General features: G+C 45.9%; 1 protein-coding gene across 3 annotated transcripts in view; it reads left to right on the top strand.

Moving 5' to 3' along the window:
• Positions 1–284: 284 nt before the first annotated feature.
• The window catches only part of IQSEC2 (IQ motif and Sec7 domain ArfGEF 2), a 116,090-nt gene continuing 96,436 nt past the window's right edge, over positions 285–19,938 (top strand). For all 3 annotated transcript variants that reach the window (XR_004254721.1, XM_032210055.1, XM_032210056.1), the window contains exon 1: positions 285–493. Coding sequence is in view for 2 of the 3 variants with exons in the window: in XM_032210055.1 (XP_032065946.1) it covers positions 480–493 (14 nt within the window). In the remaining variant the exon portion in view is untranslated. The remainder of the gene's footprint in view (positions 494–19,938) is intronic.

Below are 19,938 nucleotides of genomic sequence, written 5' to 3'. Positions count from 1 at the left end.
GTGCCTTCTCTTCAGATTGCTGTGCATACCTGTGTTGAAAAACCACATTCTCAAATCATTTAATGTTATTTTGAAGTTATGGAAAGAGAAGTAGCAAGATGTTAGTCTTCCGTCCCAAGAAAGGAAGGATCCTTCCTCTCGTGCGGTTCATAGCTTCTCTCTAAACGCTTAGAGACAAAAAAAAAGCCAGCATTTAACATGTTAATTCAGAGGTACTCCCTGCCTGGTCCTTTTGTCCCAGCCCTCTACTTCTGTCTAAAGTGATCAGCTGATGGGGTGGGAGAGAAGAGAAGAGAGTTACACCCTGCGTGTGTTTCTGTGCCTTGCATCCTCCAAAGAGGGATGACTTAAGCCACTTTCCTAGGCTCCTCGGATCCCCCTTGCTCCGAAGAAGCGGGTGGGTCAAGGGTGAAAAGGAAGGAACGTTTGCAGGAAGAAGATACGTACAAAGAAGTGCAGAAGGAGACCGCAGAAAAGTTATGGAGTCTGAACTGTGAGTGAATCCTTTACTGTTTCCCCTGGTAGGGATGGGCATAGTGGGATATAAGCAACTTGAAGGCAGCTGCCGATCGATCAGGGGCAATGTTATAGAGAACAGCGTCGCCAGTCAGGAAGAGCCACTATCAAAAGGTGGGGAGGAGCCATTGGCAAAGCAGTGGCCAATTGTTGATGGGTGTTCGCTGGCGACTGTTGAAGGCTGGGTTCCTGTCCTACATTAGAGGGGGACTTTGTTCAGATCCTGCTGGGGAGGTGTTCCTTTCCTTTAAATGAGTAGATGTACTCAGCCAACACGGAATAAGTTAATGCTGAACTAGTCAGAAACTTGCTCTCTGGTTTTATAATCTTTTGAGGAATGTGTAAAGGAATTACAGAGATCCAAAGGCAGAGGTGGAAAGTTGTTAGCTGTCATCTCGACTTGGTGGGAGGAAAAGGTGAAACATTGCTGCAGGAAGTCGCCAATCAATTTCTTCTTCGCTGTGCCTGCAAGGAATATTTCCTTTGTAGGGAAAAGCTGGGGGGAGGGGAGGAAATGGAGATTGGAAGAAATGTCAGATTCTCTGAATAACCCGAGCTTGTTAGAGCAAAATATGTCAAATGGATATGGGGAAAGGACTGGCACTCTTACAGAATACGGGCAGTGCCGGATTTTCCTATAGGCTAACTAGGCTTCAGCCTAGGGCCTCAAGATCAAGAGGGGCCTACATTCAAATTGTTAGCAAAATTAAAATTACACTCTTCTAAAAACAGTGAACACTAAAACACTGAACCGAAAATAAGGAGAAATTCTACGCATATGACTAATAAACAAACATAAAAATGTATTGGTTAAGATCGTTCCAGCGCCGCGGCAGTTGGGGAGCCCGCACACGTTCCCGGCACCGGCGGTCGGGCGAGAGGCGCGGCCGCTCCCAGTAGCCGCCCCGTTGATGCGGAGCCCACCAGCGGCCAGGCAGGTGAGGGCGAGGGGGCCGAGCCGGGCAGCTGAGCGCAGCAGGGGAGGCGGCTGGCCTCGCTGCCTTTGCGGCAGAGCAGAGCCGCCCTCCGTCGGGAGGCCAGCTATATATATTGATATATATTGATATATATCACAGTAATGATGTATTTTATTGTCTCTCATGTAATTTACAAACTTAAAAATGGGAGGTGAAAGTGGAATAGCCTAGGGCCCCTTTTCATCTAAATCCGGCACTGAATACAGGGCCTAAATATTGGGAACGAAGCCTTTTTCAATGATCCTATTATTATTCTTAGGTTTCAGATCACATCTTTCAAGAGACACTACGGCTCTAATTGTGTGATTGAAATATATTTTGATCTTACTTTTTATCTTTTTAAGAGCCGTATTTTCATACTGAGCTCTCCCAGCATTCATTTCCCCATTCTTGCCTTTTCATGCTGCCCTTTATGAATTGCATCAGCAAATCATTTTTTTTAGTAAATTCAGTGATGTGTGCGCATTGTTGTAATAAGGAAGCCAAACATGTTTACAGCTCTGTACTCTGCAGAGCCTGCAATGGAACGGAAGAGAGGTCTGAGGTCAGAAGGAAAAAGAAATGGGGGAGAGAGCCATTTGAGAATACTTTGAGTAACAGTGGAGTAGCAAAAAAGTGGGTTGAATTGGGGGAAGAGAAAAAAAAGAGAATCAGCTGGAATCGAGGGTGCTTCTAGATTTTGATCACGTACAAAGGGCTACGATATAAAAATCCATGTTTTGGAGACCTTGCTTCAACTCGTAGCATCTGCTCAGCTGCTCTTGGGAATAAGAATTAGGGACTAGGATAATGATCAAGCACTGATCACAGCAGCACAGGAACAGGTGCTGTGCCAGATCCATAGAAAAACATCTCTACCACATTATATAGTGTAGACCAGTGGTCTCCAACCTTGGCAACTTTAAGACCTGTGGACTTCAACTCCCAGAGTTCCTCAGCCGCCAAAGCTGGCTGAGGAACTCTGGGAGTTGAAGTCCACAGGTCTTAAAGTTGTCAAGGTTGGAGACCACTGGTGTAGACTATGAGGAGAAGCCTCTGAGACAGCTCAACATAATAAGATGCAGGCAGCAATAGCATCCTCTGAACGACACAACCAAGCAGCTGGCTTTGAATACAGGAACATCTGCACAGTGTATGGGGTAGATCTTCCCATACCAGATAGGAGATTCCATAGAAGGTCATGGTGAATAAATAGGCTAAGACCCTGTGGGACTTCCAGATCCAGATGGACTTGCAGATACTACCCAATCAACCAGACATCATGGTGATGAAGAGCCGAGGTGGTGCAGTGGTTAGGGTGCAGTACTGCAGGCCACTTCAGCTGACTGTTATTTGCAGTTCAGCAGTTCTAATCTCACCAGCTCAAGGTTGACTCAGCCTTCCATCCTTCCGAGGTGGGTGAAATGAGGACCCAGACTGTGGGGGCGATATGCTGACTCTGTAAACCGCTTAGAGGGGGCTGAAAGCCCTATGAAGCGGTATATGTCTAACTGCTATTGCTATTGCTATAAGGTGGTGATCGATATAACGGTACCAAGTGCCAATAACAGCAGGCAAAAGGAGTATGAGAAAGTTGGGGAAGTCCCAGGGCCTGAAGAACTAGAGAGGAAATAAAGACCAAAATAATCCCAGTCATAGGACTGGGACTCCTCAGCTGGGAGAATGACCTCCAATAGATCCCAGGAACAACATCAGACCTTTCTCTCCAGAAGAGTATAGTGCAGTGGTGGGTTTCAAAACATTTTCGAACCTACTCTGTGGGTGTGGCCTCCTTTGTGGGAGTGGCTTGATGGCCATGTGACCTGGTGGGAGTGGCTTGCCGGCCATGTGTTTTTTCTCTCTCTCTCTTTTTCCTTCCTTTTGTCTCTCTATCCCTTTTCCCTTTTTTTCTTTCATCTCTCACTTTTCTTTCTTTTTTCCTTTTTTCTTTTTTTCTTCCTTTCTTTCTCTTTCTCTCTCTGTCAGTCTGTGTGTCTGTGTGTGTGTGTGTCAGTGGTGGGTTTCAAAATTTTTTGGAAGGTGTGGCCTGCTTTCCGGGTCCGCTGGTGGAACCTCTTCTAACCGGTTCGGTAGATTTGATGAACCGGTTCTACCAAATAGGTGCAAACTGGTAGGAACCCACCTCTGGTGTAGTGCTAGGAACAGCTAATGATGTGCAGAAACCTTAAACTCCCAGGCCTTTGGTAGAGGATCCTGGACTGAGGAAGACAAATGCCACCCACAGGGTGGGGTGGGGGTGAGAAGGGAATTTTACACACACACACACACACACACACCTGGTTAATAATCAGAAATAATAGGACTTGCAGCCTTATGGGAGTTGGGGCAGCATAGATATCCCAGCCCATCTGGAAAAGTAGTATTTTTCACTTCTGTATCCTTTAATTTAAAGCGAGGGATTTGGTGCGCACATCCCACCTGCTAGCTTTGCCTCCTGTTATGGAATGTACCCAGAACTGTTAAGGTAGCAATAGCAATAGCAGTTAGACTTATATACCGCTTCATAGGGCTTTCAGCCCTCTCTAAGCGGTTAACAGAGTCAGCATATTGCCCCCAACAACCATCCGGGTCCTCATTTCACCCACCTCGGAAGGATGGAAGGCTGAGTCAACCCTGAGCCGGTGAGATTTGAACAGCCGAACTGCAGAACTGCAGTCAGCTGAAGTAGCCTGCAGTGCTGCATTTAACCACTGCGCCACCTCGGCTACTTGGTGTACTTGGTGGTAGCATTCTGCACCTGGCACTTCTGTTTTCTTTTTGCAATGGCCCAATACTTATGCTAGGGGAAGGCGGGGGCCTATCTGCTCAATGGTGCTGTGGGTGGCGTAGCCTCGATTGTTCCAAATGAGATTTCCCCACAACAACGAAAACAAGCCGGTCCTTATATGGAAGGAAATAAAGCTGCGCTGGGCATGGAATCTCTCCTGTCGCTGCTTTTGCCATTTGCAGCCCTTTTTCATTCCGCGCTCCGTAATTGAATGAGAGCCGTAGCAAATGAGTGTTATTCCCATCTGGAATTTACCTCCTCCCCATCTCACCCACTTTAAGATTGATTTGTTTGCTTGTTTATTTGGCAGCAGGGACTGCAAGCGGAGTGAGATTGAAAAAAACAGTACTTGATCTTAATAAATAGGTGGATACACACACACACACACCTCTTAAGTTTTATGGTTAAAAATAGGTTCTGGACCTACGCGCGGATGAAATCCCTGGGCTAAGTACGGCGGAAGAAACTTTCTGTATCTTTGGCAGCTGGAATGAAAAGCCTTTGATGGGGCTTACCTTAATCTCTTTTTTGCCCCCTCTGCTCCTTCTCCCCCAAACTAGGGTGGGGAAGGATTTGGAGTTTGGAGTTTATTCAATTTGTAGGCTGCCCTATTCTCCGTTCAGGGCGGCTGAACAAAAGCCAAGGGAGGGGAAATTACAAAAAGTAAGACAAAAACAATCAGACAATACGAACAATTTAAAAGCACAAGAGACACAGCAAATTCGAGTAGGGGGGGGGGGACTCAACCCCAGGCTTGCTGGGACAGCCAGGTCTTCACGGCCGTCCGGAAGGCCCAAAGGGTGGAGAGGGGTCCGAATCTCCACGGGGAGCTCGTTCCAAAGGGCCGGAGCAGCCACAGAGAAGGCCCTCCTCCGAGTAGTCGCCAGCCGACATTGGCCGGCAGATGGAATACGGAGGAGGCCTAATCTGTGGGATCGAATGAGTCTGTGGGAGGTAATCGGCAGAAGGCGGTCTCTCAAGTACCCAGGTCCAATACCATGTAGGGCTTTATAACTAATAACTAGCACCCTGAAGCGTATCCGGAGACCAATAGGTAGCCAGTGCAGCTCGCGGAGGATGGGTGTAACGTGGGTGTACCGGGGTGCACCCACAATCGCTCGCGCGGCTGCATTTGCAAATGCATGATCCTCAAGTCATTGTTTTCTCCTTTCCCTATGCTGGTTATCTCATTGTACGTGACTGAGAAGTCCTAGGATCTTTGTGGTTGTGGTGTTCCTCACTCTCTCTCTCACTCTGGGGCCCTGGTGGGGCTAGACTGTAATCCTCCCCAGTGTATTTTTCTTGACTTGCAGGGGTGTGGTATTTTGGGGGGTTAGTCCAAAAGTTGCTGGTCTCCCACTTCTTTGGCTTTCTTTTCAGCAGGCCTTTTCTTTCAACCTTCTATAGCAGTGTTTCTCAACCTTGGCAACTTGAAGATGTCCGGACTTCAACTCCCAGAATTCCCCAGCCAGCATTCACTGGCTTGGGAATTCTGGGAGTTGAAGTCCGGACATCTTCAAGTTGCCAAGGTTGAGAAACACTGTTTCTATAGCCGTGAAAGTATAAACCCCGAGTCTTCAGCTACATGTATATGCTTTCCTTTCCCCCTTCCATTGGATGCCCCAGTCCTTGTTCCCATCTTGAGCCTTCAAAATAAGAAGCATTTAATAATGGCAGCAAGACTGTTGGTGGCGCAATACTGGAAGAAGGAAGATTTGCCTACTATTCAGGAATGGACATTAAAAGTCACAAACCTAGCAGAGATGGCTAAAATATCAGCATATCTCAAGGATCACTCAAATGAGAGATATAAGATATAATATAAGTATTAAGATCTTTAAAAGGCTATCAATGGCTATCAGCATATTGAGTGTCAGTCCCCCAAAAAACTTGGGTGACACTTAGGGTTCCACCACAAAACCGCGTTCAACTAAACCGCACTTGACGAAACCGCGTAGCTGATGTCATCAACAGCGCGACAACAGCACAGAGACAGAAGCACGCTGTAAATGCTAAACCTAAAATTAACACCTAAACCTAACCCCCCTAAACCTAATCCTAATCCTAACCCTAACCCTAACCCTAAACCTAACCCTTAACCTAACCCTAAACCTAATCCTAACCCTTAACCTAACCCTAAACCTAACCCTAATGCTTAACCTAACCCTAACCCTAACCCTTAACCTAACCCTAAAGCTAACCCTAAAGCTAACCCTAAAGCTAACCCTTACCTTAAGTTGAATCGGCTTGCTTTCAAAGCGCTATTTAAAGCGCCCTTCTTTCTCCGCGCTCGCTGTTGTCGCCCTGTTGATGACGTCAGCGACGTGGTTTAATCGGGCACGGCTTAGTCGAGCGCGGTTTTGTCGTGCCACGGACACTTAGAAATCATGCTTTGATAAAAATTCCATCTGTCAATTAGAAAAGGACACACTGCTTATATCTGCAGATATATTGTATTGACATATTACAACTTTCTAGGTTATTGGGAAGGTATCAGAAGGCCAATACTAGCTAAAGAACTGGGAGGTATGATGTCACATTTTTGTATATATAAGAGTAACAACAGTCTATTTTCATGTGTCAACACTTGGTTTAAGCAATTACATCAAACATAAATTGTTAAGTGTTGATCAATTCTTTCCTAAATCTGCTATATAGGTTCAAAATCATTTGATTTTGGACACTGGGTGGCAGACAATACTTTCCAAATGAACTTTAATAGAAACAGAGGGCACAATTTTTTATTAAAAAAAGAAAAGAAAAGCTATCTGCTAAGAATATGATATATATAATTTGTATTATGCTTATCACCTTTTATTACTTAAAGATTGTATTTACATAATCCGATTAGTTAAAGATTAACTAATTTTATCAATTTTGCTCCCACTTGTCACTCTAGGAGAATATTAACCTTGGTAAGGTTTGTGTGAGTGTGTGTGTGTGGTTGAGAATGTCTTGTGAGGCTCATTCAGCTTAAAGTCAGCTTAAAGCTCAGTGAATTGTGCAAACCCTGAAAAAGAGTTCAGTATATTGCCTACTACTCAAGAATGGACATTGAAAGTAACAAACCTAGCAGTGATGGCTAAAATATCAGCATATCTCAAGGATTACTCAAACGAGAGATATAAACTGGAGTGGAGAAGATGGATTGACTCTACTCAAAATAAATATGGGACTAAGAAACTCCAGATAGTTTATGACTGAAGAAACAAGGAATGATATAATCTGTTTAGAGCTAGCCTAGCAAAGAGGAGTTAAAGCTCAAATGAACGATGATACTAACTTTTTATGAGCCTTTTTAATGAGCCGAGGTGGCGCAGTGGTTAAATGCAGCATGGCAGGCTACTTCAGCTGACTGCAGTTCAGCAGTTCGGCTGTTCAAATCTCACCGGCTCAGGGTTGACTCAGCCTTCCCTCCTTCCGAGGTGGGTAAAATGAGAACCCGGATTGTTGTTGGGGGCGATATGCTGACTCTGTAAACCGCTTAGAGAGGGCTGAAAGCCCTATGAAGCGGTATATAAGTCTAACTATTGCTATTTTTTAAAGTTTATCTTAGAATATCTTTGTTAAAGATTTATACCCTGTATTGGTTCTGGGAAGCTTGGGGGGGTGGTTGGGGGGTGGTTGGGTGGGGAGGGGAGGAGGAGGGAGGTAAATATTTGTAAAAGTTTTTTTTTTCAAAATTTTCAATAAAAAAAATAAGAAGCATCCTGTACCTTTCTGGAAAAGAGGGAAGGTATTTTGGGACAGATAGTCATTGGCTGAGCTGGAAAGGCAGAATCGAAGGGAGGGGCCAGAAGATTCCCTCTGTGGCAGACTATCCTGGTTTTTTTAAGAGCCGAGGTGGCGCAGTGGTTAGGGTGCAGTACTACAGGGCACTTCAGCTGACTGTTATCTGCAGTTCAGCGGTTCTAATCTCATCGGCTCATGGTTGACTCAGCCTTCCATCCTTCCGAGGTGGGTAAAATGAGGACCCGGATTGTTGTTGGGGGCGATATGCTGACTCTGTAAACCGCTTAGAGAGGGCTGAAAGCCCTATGAAGCGGTATATAAGTCTAACTGCTATCGCTATTGCTATTTCCCCCCCTAACTGCTTGGTCAATTGATCAATTTGTGTAGGAAGCTGACAGAGGACCAAGGGTTCTCCCCCTCCCATCATATTCTGGTGTGTGTGTGTGTGTGTGTGTGTGTGTGTGTGTGTGTGTGAACAACATCCAACTCTGCTACTTTTTAGCTGGTTTCTTGACTCTTCCTGTGGAATGAGTAGCTCAGTTCTTTTTTTAAAAAAGTTTTTATTGTTTTTATTAAAGAAGAACACACAGAAAAAAAAGAATCACCTTTCATTACATCTTGTAGAAAGTGTGTCAATTGGTTACAGGTACATTTCGTGCGTTTCTTCCACGATCATTACATATATATATTTCATTCAGGTTGAGTTGTACGTTTTAGAATTTATGTATTTTACTAGCACTGTACCACAATTTTCATTTAATTAGGGCTTTAAGGACTGAATGTTGAATGTTGTTGAATGTTGATTTTATTTATATGCTGCCCTTTTCCCCCGAAGGGGACTCAGGGCGGCTCACAACTCAACCAGGGAAGGGGGATACAAACAAGAATTTAAAACGACATAAAAACAATGCATGATTAAAACACAACAGTCATACCAATTTGAGACGGGGGCAACAATTCTTTAGCCCCAGGCCTGTCGGAACAGCCAGGTTTTAAGGGCTTTGCGGAAGGCCTGGAGGGTGGTGAGGGTTCGAATCTCCACGGGGAGCTCGTTCCAGAGGGTCAGAGCAGCCACAGAGAAGGCTCTCCTCCGGGTAGTTGCCAGTCGACGCTGGCAGCGGATGGAATTCGGAGGAGGCCTAATGTGTGGGATCTGATCGGTCTATTGGAGGTAATTGGCAGCAGGCGGTCTCTCAAGTACCCAGGTCCAATACCATGAAGGACACAACCTCAGCAGCTCAGTTCTTGAATGTGGTCCATGTTTTAGATTGCCTCTCAGCCTGTGGCTCACTGTTCTGCTTCTTCGTGTTCTTGGCCACCGTAATGATTCTGGGCTGGGCTGGTCTGCTTTAGTAACTCCTTTTTGTTCCTAGCTCCTGTGGCATTTTTTTGGCCTCACATCCTTGTCCCTGGGAACTGCCTCTGTCTGTTTTCTCTCTTTTTCTCTTCCTTTCTTCCTCTCTTCCTTCCTTCCCTGGCCCGGTGTGTGGCTGAGTCTCTTCGTTTGGCTTGGGGGCATTGCTATGTTTTGTTTTTTTTCTGTTTGTTCAGTGCTGTCCTTCTTTTTCTTGACTTCGTGTTTTTTTTCTTCTCTTTTCCTTCCCCCTCTTTCTTCCTCTCCATTTTGGCACGTACCTTTCATCTATCCTCATACATATATCAACTCCTCCCTTTATCTCCCCTCCTTCCATCCAACCCTCTTATCTTTCTCTCTTTTTCTGTCTCTCTCTCTGTTGCTCCGTCTCTGCTGCCTTCTATAGGTCGTCCACGTGTCCCACTCTGCACCAGTACTGCTGCTCTGCCCAGTCGCTTCTCCACTCGCAACTAGCTTCCCCTGCCAGGCACACAGGCTGCAGGTAAGCCACTGAGAACCCCCCACCCACCCACCCACCCAACGTCCTCACTCAAAGCCATCGTCATATCTTGACATGCCACCTGATCCACAAATCCAGCATCCCTTAGAAGGTTTTTGAGGCAGTGGTGGGGTGGAGCGGAAAATGCCTTCTGGCAGAGGAAATGTGTTGGTCTACCATTTCCATCATTCACAGCCTGCAGCCCAAGGAGGGAAGGAGACTTGACAGCACTGAAAAGCTTGGTGTTTCTGGGATCTTCCTCACTCTGGTTCCACCACAAATGCGCGCACAACAAAAGCACGCCTGACTAAACCGCGGTGACTAAAGCGCGGTGAGAAAACCGCGCGACGAATGAGCGACTAATTAGCCCTAAAGCGCGCCGACAAAAGCGCGCCGACAGAAGCGCGCTGTAACGGAACCCTAAACCTAACCCTAAACCTAACCCTAAACCTAACCCTAACCCTAAACCTAACCCTAAACCTAACCATAAACCTTACCTTAAATTAAATCGCGCTTCTGTCAGCCTGCTGTTGTCGGCGCGCTGTTGTCAGTGCGCTTTTGACATCGCGGTTTTAGCGCCGCAGTGTTGTCGGCGCGCTTATGACGTTCGCGCTTTTGTCGAGTCACGCCTCACTCTTGGCAAGCAATTCTGAACCGCCCCCTCCAGGTCAGGATTCCAGAATTCCACAGCCACCAGGATTCTGGAGTTCCATGACAGCTTTAGGTAGGGACCTCTGCCAATCCACATTTAGGTGGGTCCTGGATGGGATATTTTCAGAAAGTTGCCTTCTTTCCTACTTTTCACTATTGCTGTCTATTTTCTTGCTCCTGGTTCCTTGGCCCAATCCATGAACCTTCCAAAGGGGAAGGGCAAAATAAGGAGAAGCTGCTGCTTATTCAAATTTCAAATTTAATGAATTTATGTGCCGCCCAATCCCGAAGGACTCCGGGTGGCTTACAGAAACAACTCTAAAAAAGGATAAAATTAAAAATAGAGAAGAAGAGCAGATTAAAAAAAATACATCATGCACTCAATCTAGGCGGGGCTGGACCTCATTCATGGGGTCAACAGCCCAAGGCCTGCCGGAATAGCCAGGTTTTAGTGGCCTTTCGGAAGGCCGAGAAAGTGGGAAGGGTCCGGATCTCTGGGAGTAGATCGTTCCATAGGGTCAGAGCAGCTCCAGAGAAGGCCCTTCCCCGAGGAGTCGCCAGCCGACATTGTACGTTTGACGGCACCCGGAAAAGGCCCATCCTGTGCGATCTTATTGGTCTAAGGGAGGTATGTGGCAGAAGACTGTCTCGCAGTTATCTGGGTCCTAGGCCATGTAGGGCCTTAAAAGTGATAACCAGCACCTTGAAGCGCGTTCGGAGACCGATAGGGAGTCAGTGCAGCTCGCGGAGGATAGGTGTAACATGGGTGTATCTCGATACACCCAGTATCGCTCGCGCGGCTGCATTCTGGACCAATTGTAGTCTCCGAACACTTTTCAGGGGCAGCCCCATGTAGAGCGCGTTACAGTAGTCAAGTCTTGAGGCAGGCAGTAACAATAGCTGCAGCTATAAAGGCAGGGCTCTGCTATGGGCATTCCCTTGGCAGATGCCAATTCCTGATGCCAGCTTGATGAAAAGAGGAGGCTTTTTGCCAGCATAAGGGAATTCTGGATTTCATTTTCTCCATGATCACAACATTTTTATACCTAACCCCTGTCACAGCTCACTCTTCCCCTATTCCTGCTGCCCCCATATGTTGATTTCAATTACGCTACATGCACCAACAGCTGCTTCATTCTCCCCACTCTCCCCCTCTTCTGCCTAGGTTAGGCAAGAAAAATCATTTTAGTGTAAGTTTCTGAGATCCTGCGATTTTCTGTTCAGGTAGAAATTGTGGCTATGAACATAGGAGGCTTGTGAGGCTTGTAAGAATATGCATCGTGTCTCAGATAGGAACTGTAGCAGCATGATTAAGGGACCATCACATGACGAGAATATCTGTGTATCAATAAGTGCATTTTGACACTGGATTTCAGCATGGAGGCCTTGCTAATTTTGATTATTTTTTGTCTTTTTCTTGGCATGCAAGTATGCTTATATGTGAGCATTTATGTGTATATTTAAAACGTATTCCTACTTTTCTATGCAGTATTTGTATTTGTATTTGTAAGTTTATTTATATGCCGCCCTTTTCCCTGGGGGGACTCAGGGCAGCTCACAACCAAAAAAAAGGGGGGGGGAAACAAACTTTTAACATATAAGACAATACATAAGTAAAAACACAACATTCGTACCATTCGGGCGGGATTATAGTCTTAGCCCCAGGCCTGACGGGATAGCCAGATTCTGAGGGCTGCGCGGAAGGTCTGGAGGGTGGTGAGGGTACGAATCTCCACAGGGAGATCGTTCCATAGGGTCGGGGCTGCCACCGAGAAGGCTCTCCTCCGCGTGGTGGCCAGTCGGCATTGGCCGGCAGATGGAACTCGGAGGAGGCCTAGTCGATGAGATCTAATGGGTTGCGTGGAGGTAATTGGCAGTAGGCGGTCTCTCAAGACCGTAATAGTCTTTAGAGACATGAACTGTTACTTAAGTTTGTTTGTACAACTGGCATAGCTTTTCTTACGACACTAGCGTGTTCACTATGAAACGAGCTTTGGATCACATCCCATTTCGTCGAATTCTTGGGAATATTTTCTAACCTTTTAGAATATTTATTGAATATTTAGAATATTATTCCTACAATGTTCTTGGACTCTAACTTACTAAACGGTTTAATAAGCTAGACTCCAATCTACAAAGGCTCATGCCATGATAAAGGAAGAAAAGTCAGTGAGTTTTTCAAGAGTTGTAAGATTTTGGTACTTCTGAATCACAGCTTCATGACTTTTAGATTGGGTAATGGATAGGCACACACAGGCTTAACGGTAACAACAGCTCTCTATTAAGTACAACAAGTGAGAACAATCCAGCGGAGGTTGAGACTGACAGCAGCCCTTTTATACGGAGCTGTCAGACCCTTCAACCAATAGGATTAAACCTCTGTTCCCACCGGAACAGAGGACCTTGGTGGAAACCATTGTAGTTAGAACAAGTATCTAACACCCCTCCCCTCTTGGATGGAACAATCCTACTTGTTACGTAGTCACGCAGGGAGGCGGGCTTTTGGGTACCTCTGCCTGACCTGCGCAGTTCAGTAGGAAGGGTTTCCTTGGACAGGTCGGACGGACCTGTTTGCTCCGCAGCTCCGCTTGGTGGAAGCTCCTGGAACCTTTCACAGGCCGCGGCTGGAGCTTCTAGAGCTGGTTCACTCGGAGCTCGCTGTGGGCCTGCAACATAACCAGATAAATTTCCCGGTACTCGCGGGCTTGAGCTGGCCGTGGAAGGAATGTCAACAGCGGTCTCGGAGTATCGAGACCGCACGTTGTGACATCGCGACGTGGATCATCCTTGCTGAAATTTTTGAAGGCCACCCCTGGCAGGCCTTGTCTCACACCTCTATCTATGCTGCAGACTGTCCTACGGACTACTTCTCTGTTTACATATGGATCGATTGATTGGGGCTTCCATACAAGTTGTCCTTGTTTAGCAACCCCAGCTGGGATTGACAACTTGGTTGTTAAACGAAGCAGTCACCAAGTCAAACTGCCCCTATGCTTGCTTGCTTATTTATTTACGTATCGTCTTATTTCAGCTTTCTTTTACAAACTTGCAAAGGTCATAAATGGAAAGGTTAGTTGTAAAGTCAGTTTTTCATCACCATTGTTACTGCCAACGGTCACTGAAAGAGGACTACCTGTACTACTCAATTCCCATAGGCTCTGAGTAGCCTACAAACCACCAAAACCTAAGTTGAAATATATTCATGCAATTTAGCCATGGTGGACAATGTTGTCCTATAGTGAAACATAACCAGGGAAGGAATAGCACATGGCACAGATGATCAGCAGCAAGTTGCATAATTTCAGCAGAAACCTTTCTAACTACTCTTACAGAATTGCTATTTTTTTTTCTGTAAATGCTCTTGCTCATCGCTCATGTGCCATAAATATGACAGTATGGCTTGGAAAAGTCAATCCTTTTGCTATTTCCTCCCCCACTCCAAAAAAAGCCTATTTGTATGAGCGTATCTGTACCCTTATGTGAAAAGAGAGAGAAAAGTACTAGAATTTCTTTGAGCGAAAGGCAATTGTACTGTTCTTTCCGTTTCCATAAACAGTGCTTGACCATTTAAAAAAAAAAAGGCACTTAGCTTAACTGCATTTTCAAATGTGGAGCTCATTTTCTATATAGGATTACATGCCTTCCTTTCTTTTGGGTCACAAGGCAATTCTAGAGAGGAGCAGGTTTCCCAGAGGGGAACAAGTAGCCAGCCTACCTGATTCAGGTGGCAGCAAAGCAATACAGAAGAATCCACTTATTCTATCATTTAGTGATTATCTACATTTTATCAATTCAGGAAAGCTTACCATAACAAAAAGTGCAAAGAAATAAAGAAATGAGCAAGTTTGAGTTCCTAAAGATTTCAGTTAAGAGGGCTTCAGAGAGCGGCGGTGAAAAGGGCCCTTTTTAGCTAAAGCCCTGGAGGAGAGTCACTGAAAATCATTGGAGATGATGCTTACAGGGAGGCCATTAAAGGCAGCAGAAAGGAAACAAATTATTGGGCATCTGTAGGAAAACTATCAGGACAAGTGCTTTGGGCTTCCTTCTGAAGATGATAAATGAGGAGGACAGTAACGTCATGTGTCAAAAAGACAGCCCCAATGATTCTCTAATCCCAATTAAACAAGGGTTTAAGGACCCTCATTCTTATGATTAAGTGTTTCTGTGATGCATCCTTAATGTTTTTAATTCTCTTTCCATGGGGAAGTCTTTAACACTTTTTCTCTAAAACCAAAACCGTATATCAATTAGTAACCAGGCATTCTCTTCCTAAGAACTGAAAAGTGGTGAGTAGCAAATGTCTATATGCAGGCTGTGTAATGTCTGTGTAATATATGTATGGCATCCTGAATGTCTGTATAGAATCTGTGTAAAATTTGAGGGAGACAGACAGATTTCCTGAAGTGAGTGAAAAGGAGGCGTTATTTGAAGAATTAGCTCTTCAAGACAAAAAATCTCTACTTTTTATACTTACTCCTAGAGAGGATATCCACTTGCTAGTGCTGTCAAACTCAAGTCCCACGGGCCAGATCCAGCATGCGGGGTGCTTACCTGGAAACAGCGAAGGACCAGCCCGCAGTGCCTCTCTACCAGTGAAAACCGAGATCGGGAGGCTGCAATGGTCTTCTGCAACCCACTGCTAGTGAAAATGGAGCTTGGGATGCTCATGTGTGGCCTTCCTGAGCTCCGTTTTCGCTGGCAGAAGGTTGCAGGAGGCCATTGCAGCATCCCCGACATGAGTGAGGTCGAGCTGGCCATGTTCATCCCGGCCACGCCCACCTGGGCTCCAAGGTAGCGGGGCGATCGCTTCTGCAGACCTTGGCGATGCGCCCCTTGCGTTTGCAGCGTTGACAGCTGGCATCACGGAAACGGCAATGTGTTCTAAGGTGGTTTCCTTCACAGCCAGCGCAAGGCGGGAAAGGCAGTTCAAATTTTCATGCCAGCTTGGTGCGATCACTATGCATGCGGTAGCTGTCATCTTCGTTCTCTGAGCCTTCAGGCTCTGTGGCCTCGCGATGCATGCCTGCGCTCTTCTGGGCACTCTTTGTATTATTTGGGTGCTGCAGGGTTTCTGTCAGTGGTGGGTTTCAAAAATTGTTCGAACCTACTCTGTGGGTGTGGCCTCCTTTGTGGGAGTGGCTTGCCGCCCATGTGACCGGATGGGAGTGGCTTGCCACCCATGTGACCGGATATGAAGATGCCGACGGACACTTGTCAGAACCACCTTGAATTACCTCACACACAGCACTGGCATGCATAAGAATTGAGGTAAACTTGTTTTTTAAAAGGCATCTTTGGTTTGTGTTAAAACAACTTCAACACACGCAATGTTCTGATTGCACCACAAACTCAGTAGCCATCCTTACCTTTCACAGAGGCACTGAGTTTTATAAATAGGAGCATGATAGTGTAGAATAATCATATCCAAGGACCAGGGGTGGGTTTCAAAAATTTTTGGAACCTCTTCTGTAGGTGTGGCCTGCTTTCCGGGTCCACTGGTGGAACCTCTTCTAACCGGTTCGGTAGATTTGATGAACCGGTTCTACCGAATAGGTGTGAACTGGTAGGAACCCACCTCTGGTTTCCGTTGATTTAATTGAAGACTCAGTAGCCCTGGCTTCATCTAGGACAATTTGGAGAGTAAGATTAGCTTTTGCTAATAATCTCCTCTGCAGGCCAATGTCCCGAACACTGCATATGACGCGGTCAAGTAGTAGTTCATCAAGATCTCTAAACTCGCAGTGCGCTGCGGCCTTTCTGAGCGCCGCAACGTATTCGTTGATGGATTCCCCTTCTTTTTGGTTACGGATGTTGAATTCGTGCCTCTGGATGTATTTAGACGGTCTGGGAGCGTAGTGTGTTCTCAGTGTCTGTTGTAGAACCGACCAAATGACCAATTGCAGTGGCGTTGGCTTGGACAAATCCTTCGCCGTCTCGAACATCTCTGGTCTGCAGTAGCTCAGGAACATATTCTTTTTCCAGCCTTCAGAAAGGCCCATGAGGTCATTGGCTTCAAGGAAGCAATCAAACCTCATCATGTAGGATTCCCAGTGTTCGGTGGCTGGGCTGTACAGAGTCGGTGTGGCATGCGTTGTCATCTTGTGTTCCTGAGCGCATTTGAATTTTCCGCTCAAAGATGGCTGCTCGATGTCGCGCCGTGCTCCGGGCTGGATTGACTTGCTGGATTGTCGTGTTCTTTTTGTCTGCCTAATTGCCTTCCAATCCCACCTTCGTTGCCAGTGTTGAACCGGGTGAATGAAGGCACACTCAGGCTATCCACTTGCTAATGCTGTCAAACTCAAGGCCCACAGGGCAGATCCAGCACGTGGGGTGCTTACCTGGAAACAGCGAAGGACCAGCCCGCAGTGCCTCTCTGCCAGTGAAAACAGAGATCGGGAGGCTGCAATGGTCTTCTGCAACCCACTGCTAGTGAAAATGGAGCTTGGGATGCCCACGTGTGGCCTTCCTGAGCTCCGTTTTCGCTGGCAGAAGGTTGCAGCCTCCCCAACACGAGTGAGGTTGAGCTGGCCATGCCCATCCTGGCCACACCCACCTGGCCTCCAAGGTCAAACACAACCCTGATGCGGTCCTCAATGAAATTGAGTTTGTCACCCCTGTGCTAGTGGGTTCCAATATGAATTCTGTAGGCCAGTGTTTCTCAGCCTTGACAATTTCAAGACAGGTGAACATCAGCTCCCAGAATTCCCCAGCAGCATCCTGACTTAAAGTTGGCAAGGTTGAGTAACACTCAAGTTAGGCATTGATAGCTCTCCAAGAATTACAGTAAAGGAGCAGGACAAGGCAACTGCACAATGTCCCTGAGTGATTGGCTGTACACATTTATGAAGAGCCGAGGTGGCGCAGTGGTTAGAGTGCAGTACTGCAGGCCACTTCAGCTGACTGCTAGTTCAGCAGTTCAGCGGTTCAAATCTCACCGGCTCAGGGTTGACTCAGCCCTCCATCCTTCCGAGGTGGGTAAAATGAGGACCCAGATTGTTGTTGGGGGCGATATGCTGACTCTGTAAACCGCTTAGAGAGGGCTGAAAGCCCTATGAAGCGGTATATAAGTCTAACTGCTATTGCTAACTGCTATTGCTATGAAGCTAAGTCTTCTATTTCATGCCATGTTCCATCCACAGCTATTTCCAGTCTTATTTCTTTTGAACCCAGACTTGTGTAGCACAGTCACAACATGGGAATGTGTTTGGATTTATTTATCCTGTTGAATTGGGTGAATGAAGGCACACTCAGGCTTCAGAGTAACAAACAGCTCTTTATTAGCACAAGTCAACTATGTACAATCCAGCAAAGATTCATTCTGACAACAGCCCTTTTATAGGGAGCTGTCAGACCCTTCGACCAATCAGATTGAATCTCTGTTCCCGGCGGAACAGAGGACCTTGGTGTAAACCATTACCAATGTTTCTGGTATCTAACATATCCAATTACACAAGTACCAAGCAAGATCTGTTGGCATCTGCAAACATTTGCATTGTTGTGGCCAAAAGTAGAAGAAGAGAAGTGGAAATGGCCATTATGTTATGAGAGAACTGAGGGTCGTATAATTCTGCTAATGTTCTTGAAATTGACTGGACGAGGTTACATAACAAGCGCTGAACCTGATCCTTCCATTCCCACCGAGTGGTATGTTCTTTTACATCAGTGGTGGGTTTCAAAATGTTTTGGAACCGCTTCTGTAGGTGTGGCCTGCTTTCCGGGTCCACTGGTGGAACCTCTTCTAACCGGTTCGGTAGATTTGACAAACCGGTTCTACCGAACAGGTGCGAACTGGTAGGAACCCACCTCTGCTTTACATCGCCAAAAAGTAAATAATGCCAGTGTATTTTTAGTTTCCTTTGTGCAACAGAGAGTCAGGATTGCATATAAAACAGAATAAAACTAATATAAATGTGATGAAACCCATGTAATATAGATAATGGAAGGCAAATTTAAAGATAAGATCCTAAGGATTTCTGTCTAGAAATGCAGTAATCTCAAGTGAAAGTGGATAAACACACAGACTACAAGAACTGCAGCAAAACCGCTGCTATTTTATGCAGGGGAAAAAAGAAAAAGGTTCACAGAAATTAAGAAATAAAATAACCCTACTGAGTGTTTTACTGTCTGTGCTCTTGTGAACAGCAGGTGGATGGGAGACCTCAGTGCTAACTGAAGTAATGATCTGGCACATAAATCAGGTGTTACATGGGGCTACCCCTGAAAAGCGTTCGGAGACTACAGCTAGTCCAGAATGAAGCTGCGCGAGCGATATTGGGTGTACCGAGATACACACATATTATACCTATCCTCCGCGAGCTGCATTGGCTGCCAATTGGTCTCCGGATGCAATTCAAGGTGTTGGTCATTACCTTTAAAGCCCTACATGGCTCAGGACCAGCGTATTTGCGAGACCGCCTACTGCCACATACCTCCCAATGGCCGATAAGATCCCACAGGGTGGGCCTCCTTAGGACGCCGTCAGCCGGACAGTGTCGGCTGGCGGGCCCCCGGAGGAGAGCCTTCTCTGTGGCTGCTCTGACCCTGTGGAATCAGCTACCCCCAGAGGTCCGGACCTCACCCATCCTCATGGCCTTCAGAAAAGCTGTTAAGACCTGTTGCGGCAGGCCTGGGGCTGTTGACCTTATTATGTAGGGTCCAGCCCCAATCAGAATGAATACGTGTTGGAGAATTTTTAATTTTTTAATTTTTTTTTAATTTTTAATTTTTCTTGTTCTGTGTAAGCTGCCCGGAGACCTCTGGGATTGGGTGGCCTATAAATCTAATAAATTGAATTGAATTGAATTGAATTATGTTTCCATGTGCGTTTATTTATTTATTTGTTTATTTGTTTGTTTGTTTGTTTATTTGTCTTGTATGCCGCCCACTCCCGGAGAACTCCGGGCGGCTCACAAAAGACAAGGGAAAGGGGGGAACGAGACAAAGACAACATATTAAAAACAAAACCAACATTCACAAATTCCGTGGAGGTAGATGCTTCTCAGCCCCCCCCAGCCTGCTGGAACAGCCAGGACTTGGTGGCTTTGCGTTAATAGTTAAAAGATGAATGCAAAAAAAAAGAAAGAAAAGAGGAAGAAAGCAAACTCAGATGTATTGGGCAAAGAAACAGTGTGTTATATTGTAGAATAAAATACCCAGGTGGAAACTCTGATCTATATTGCTAAACATTGAAATGGGTTTCTCCCCAGCCCTGTCTTTTGGCTTCACTAGCAGCTGGGTTTTGAACTCCTGCTCATTTTTGCAGGATGAAGATAAAGAGTGGGGGAACTGAATATACCTCTTTTGTTACACAAGGGACTTGGTAGATTTATAGGCAATGGCTTGGCAGTTGAACACCTTGTTAGTTTAAAATGGCCACATATTCTAGGATGTTTGCCTTTGTAACAGCTGCGCATGTTCAGACGTTGGTTTGTTTTTAAATGCT

The sequence above is a fragment of the Thamnophis elegans genome, chromosome 2 (genome assembly GCF_009769535.1).
Source record: "Thamnophis elegans isolate rThaEle1 chromosome 2, rThaEle1.pri, whole genome shotgun sequence".
Classification (NCBI taxonomy): Eukaryota; Metazoa; Chordata; class Lepidosauria; order Squamata; family Colubridae; genus Thamnophis; species Thamnophis elegans.
The sequence above is the reverse complement of the archived record's forward strand: the minus strand, read 5'-3'. Positions and strand labels throughout refer to the sequence as shown.